The sequence below is a fragment of the Nematolebias whitei genome, unplaced genomic scaffold (assembly GCF_014905685.2).
Source record: "Nematolebias whitei isolate Nwh7 unplaced genomic scaffold, NemWhi1 Nwh_scaf_3364, whole genome shotgun sequence".
NCBI classification, from domain to species: Eukaryota; Metazoa; Chordata; class Actinopteri; order Cyprinodontiformes; family Rivulidae; genus Nematolebias; species Nematolebias whitei.
Window position 1 is genome coordinate 1 of NW_023621909.1, and position 5,098 is coordinate 5,098.

The 5,098-nt window shown below is 41.7% G+C and overlaps 1 protein-coding gene across 1 annotated transcript; it reads left to right on the top strand.

Annotated features, from left to right (window-relative positions):
- The first annotated feature begins 79 nt into the window (after positions 1–79).
- Positions 80–2,343, top strand: LOC119429590 (NLR family CARD domain-containing protein 3-like). Its single transcript, XM_037697191.1, is given in 2 exon segments — positions 80–386; positions 539–2,343. Coding segments are annotated over 2 exon segments (2,061 nt in total). The 5' UTR covers positions 80–130.
- Positions 2,344–5,098: the final 2,755 nt, after the last annotated feature.

The following is a 5,098-nucleotide window of genomic DNA, read 5'->3' on the forward strand; positions in this document are numbered from 1 at the left end:
TGTAGACCAGTGGACTGTCAGTCTGTCCAACACGCAGACCAGTGTACTGTCAGTCTGTCCTACATGTAGACCAGTGGACTGTCAGTCTGTCCAACATGGATCTGATGTTTGGCTCCATGATTTCAGTCTGATGTGTCATTCAGATATTTTTCTGTTCCAGCTGCTGGAGGACAACATGGTCACTTTTGTGAAGAACGAGCTGAAGAAGATCCAGAAGGTTCTGAGCCCAGATTACCCAGAATGCTTAGAGAGTCAGAGGGAGGATGAGGAGGTGTTGGAGGGTGATGATGAAGAGCAGAGGAGGAGCAGAGAGGCATTGATGAAGATCACAGTTTACTTCCTGAGGAGGATGAAGCAGGAGGAGCTGGTTGACCGTCTGCAGAGCAGTAAGAGGATTTTTGTAAACATTTAACTTGATGGATAATTAAACCAAATTGTTAAAAATCAGGATGTTAAAAAGAGCTATTGAAGTACTAATTGCCTAAAAGATTATATCTCAATAATAATAACTTTATTTCCTTGTTCAAAACTTCAACAGCCCTTTGTCAACGTAACCTTAAAAGTTGTGTGAAGAAGAGGTTCCAGTGTGTGTTTGAGGGGATTGCTAAAGCAGGAAACCCAACCCTTCTGAATGAGATCTACACAGAGCTCTACATCACAGAGGGAGGGACTGGAGAGGTCAATGATGAACATGAGGTCAGACAGATTGAAACAGCATCCAGGAAACCACACACACCAGAAACAACCATCAGACAAGAAGACATCTTTAAACTCCCACCTGGAAGACATGAACCAGTCAGAACAGTGATGACAAAGGGAGTGGCTGGCATTGGGAAAACAGTCTTAACACAGAAGTTCACTCTGGACTGGGCTGAAGACAAAGCCAACCAGGACATCCACTTCATGTTTCCATTCACTTTCAGAGAGCTGAACGTGCTGAAAGAGAAGAAGTTCAGCTTGGTGGAACTTGTTCATCACTTCTTTACTGAAACCAAAGAAATGTGCAGCTTTGAAGACTTCCAGCTTGTGTTCATCTTTGATGGTCTGGATGAGTGTCGACTTCCTCTGGACTTCCACAACAATCAGATCCTGACTGATGTTACAGAGTCCACCTCAGTGGATGTGCTGCTGACAAACCTCATCAGGGGGAAACTGCTTCCCTCTGCTCGCCTCTGGATAACCACACGACCTGCAGCAGCCAATCAGATCCCTGCTGAGTGTGTTGGCATGGTGACAGAGGTCAGAGGCTTCACTGACCCACAGAAGGAGGAGTACTTCAGGAAGAGGTTCAGAGATGAGGAGCAGGCCAGCAGGATCATCTCCCACATCAAGACATCACGAAGCCTCCACATCATGTGCCACATCCCAGTCTTCTGCTGGATCACTGCTACAGTTCTGGAGGACGTGTTGAAAAGCAGAGAGGGAGGAGAGCTGCCCAACACCCTGACTGAGATGTACATCCACTTCCTGCTGGTTCACACCAAAGTCAAGAAGGTCAAGTATGATGGAGGAGCTGAGACAGATCCACTCTGGAGTCCAGAGAGCAGGAAGATGATTGAGTCTCTGGGAAAAGTGGCTTTTGAGCAGCTGCAGAAAGGAAACCTGATCTTCTATGAATCAGACCTGACAGAGTGTGGCATCGATATCAGAGCAGCCTCAGTGTACTCAGGAGTGTTCACACAGATCTTTAAAGAGGAGAGAGGCCTGTACCAGGACAAGGTGTTCTGCTTCGTCCATCTGAGTGTTCAGGAGTTTCTGGCTGCTCTTCACGTCCATCTGACCTTCATCAACTCTGGACTCAATTTGATGGGAGGAGATGAATTATCCAAGAATCCTGGAAAAAATGATCTAAATTATCTCCATCAGAGTGCTGTGTACCAGGCCTTACAGAGTCCAAATGGACACCTGGACTTGTTCCTCCGGTTCCTCCTGGGTCTTTCACTGCAGACCAATCAGACTCTCCTACGAGGCCTGCTGACACAGACAGGAAGTAGCTCACAGACCAATCAGGAAACAGTCCAGTACATCAAGAATCAGATCAGTGAGAATCTGTCTGCAGAGAAAAGCATCAATCTGTTCCACTGTCTGAATGAACTGAATGATGGTTCTCTAGTGGAGGAGATCCAACAGTCTCTGAGTTCAGGAAGTCTCTCCACAGATGAACTGTCTCCTGCTCACTGGTCAGCTCTGGTCTTCATCTTACTGACATCAGGAAAAATTCTGGATGATTTCAACCCAAAGAAATATTCTAATGACTGGAAGTCTATTCAGAGGCTGCTGCCAGTGGTCAAAGTTTCCAAAAAAGCCAAGTAAGTACTAAAATATTAAAATATTTCTAAATAAGTAACATTTAAATAAACTTTGTAATGTGATGACAAATGGATCCACTTCTGAATCAGAACTTTGACTTTATAAAACATGACTCTTTGATGCTTCATGTGATATTTATGCTAATAAATAACCAGAGATATTTTTGTCAATTACTACAGAGTGAACAAACAACATGTGGATGTTTATCAAATATTGTTTTATAGAGTTGTAATAAAAGTTTTGACATTCGAGCTGTTTGAAGATGCAACAATTCACTTCAGTTTTAGCTGTTTAAACTAGCCGTTAGCTCCTCAGTCCTATCAAACACAAACTTTAATTCTTCAGTTTGTATCATTCAAACATGTGTCAACATTGGACATGTTCTTATTAAAGACGAAGGTAAATTTGTTGTTATCCTTCCACAATAATCAGAAAAACACAACTGATGGGACTCGAGCCAGAAAGCTCCTGTTTAGTCTCATCAGTTCAAGAAATATTTTCCAGAAACTTTGAGCTTGACAACATGAACTTTAATGAACTCCTGTCTGACTTTTTGTCTTTCTCACAATAATGGAGTCCTCCTGGGTATTCTTCTATGGAACCATGAAGAATTAAAATGTGACGGACGCTGTGATCAGAAAGTGACGCAGCTTTACCTTGGAGTTCATCTTGAATGGTTTGGATGGTTTCCTTGGTTCTTTTTCTACCATCAACACGATCTGTCTGGTCAAACTGGGTTTGCAGTTCCTCTTAAGTTCACAACCTGAGAGGTTGACTATAGTCTCATGAACCTTCTACTTTTGAATCATATTGGCAGCTGTTGTCAGAGGAACATGAAGCTGCTTGGAGGTGCTCTTTTACTCTTTGTTTCCTTTAAACAGGTTGAATGTCTAATGAAAAACATCGTAGAGAACCTGTGATACTGAATAAAGTCAAACAGTTTTAAAGTTGACTATCATGATTATTACACTATTTAAAGGAAATATCTCACTGAGCTGAGATCAGTTGGCAAACAGCATTCATGATGGAGTCTCCCAAATGTCTCAACTTCCTGTTATGAGTTTTTTGTTTATCATTTAAAAAATTATTCAACTATTTTTGTCTCATAATCGTCACAGAGTCGTTGTGGTTCTCTCCAACTTTCTGTATTTTCCTGACTTTCCTTCTCTGCATCCTTCGTCTCTGATCATTCATCTCTTTAAGTTTGTGCTGCATCTCACTGATGATGTTACCACTGTGGTGAAACTTAACTAAAAGAAAGTTAGAACATCCATCCATCCATCCATTATCTTTTACCCGTTTATTCCATTATGGGTCACGGGGGTCGCTGGTGCCCATGTCCAGCAATCACTGTGCGAGGGGCGGGGTACACCCTGGACAGGTCGCAAGTCCATCACAGGGCCACATAGAGACAAACGAGACAAACAACCATTCACTCTCTCACTCACACCTAGGGACAATTTAGAGTTACCAATCAGCCTAACATGCATGTTTTTGGTCTGTGGGAGGAAACCGGAGTACCCGGAGAAAACCCACGCATGCACCGAGAGAACATGCAGACTCCACCCAGAAGGCCCCTGGACCGTGGTTTGAACCAGGGACCTGCTCGCTGAGAGGCAGCAGCTCTACCAGTTGCGCCACCGTGCTGCCCGAAAGTTAGAACAAAATAACTAAAAGTATCCAAATGCTTTCTGAAAGCAAAATATTTTCATGGCTATCCAACAACTCTGTCAGGTCATCTGGACAGATTATTTTTATTGAGACGTTTCGCCCTCTATCCAGAGGGCTTCATCAGTCTCAGGAGTTCCAGTAAACTGTTTTTCCACCAAGCAGTAAACTTCTTACATGGACCAACCAGTTTGATTGAGCCAAGAAGGTTTGACTGATGAAGCCCTCTGGATAGAGGACAAGCGTCTCTATAAAAAAGAATCTGTCCAGATGACCTGACTGAGAAATTTTGGATTTGATACCTGGAAGATTGAGCAGGAACTTTTTGTATTCATGGCTAGTTTGTAACAAAATGATAGTTCAAAGTTAAAAGATGGACAGGAAGTCTGCTGTAAAGTAGGAAATCTGTAGCTAGAAGCTAAAAGTATTTACAGATTAGATAAACTTCAGCTTATAGCAGCAAAAGTTGCTAAATTTAACAAAAGACTAACTTGAAGCAGGACAGTAACAAAAAGCTAAATGTAGGAGAATATTAGCCTAAAGCTACAAGTGTCTAAAGGATAGATAAAAGTAAAAGTAGCCAAAATCTATCTAAATATTGCAACAAGCCTGTTTGGAGCAAAAAATAAAAAAGTTAAGTTTTAAGTAGCATCAAAAGACAAAACCAGAGAAGGTATGCTGAAGCAGATTTCAAAAAGAACAATATTTTTCAGAACTTGAAACCAAATCAATGTTTGTCAATGTGGAAAAAGTTTGTAATTATAATCAAATATTTTCAAAGTACTGAAAATACCAAAAGTAAGTATTTGGGTCATAACACCTGTATACAAAAACTGAATGTTGTTGTGGTTAAAACTTCACAAAATATGTAGAAGATTCAAAAACTGTACAGAAAAATAAAAAAGGACAAAAACGTGTGAATGCTGTTTCAACATTCAGACATTTTTTAATTCTTCCTTATGACAATCTCTCCTGACACTAAACTGTTGAGCAGGTCAGACATGTTAACACAAGGCCCGTGGACCTGGGACACCGTTCATTCAACCTTTATTTATACTGGTCAGTCCCAGTGAGCCTTGGGGACCAGAACATCCAGCCAGGTCACAGAACTTTGTGCTCG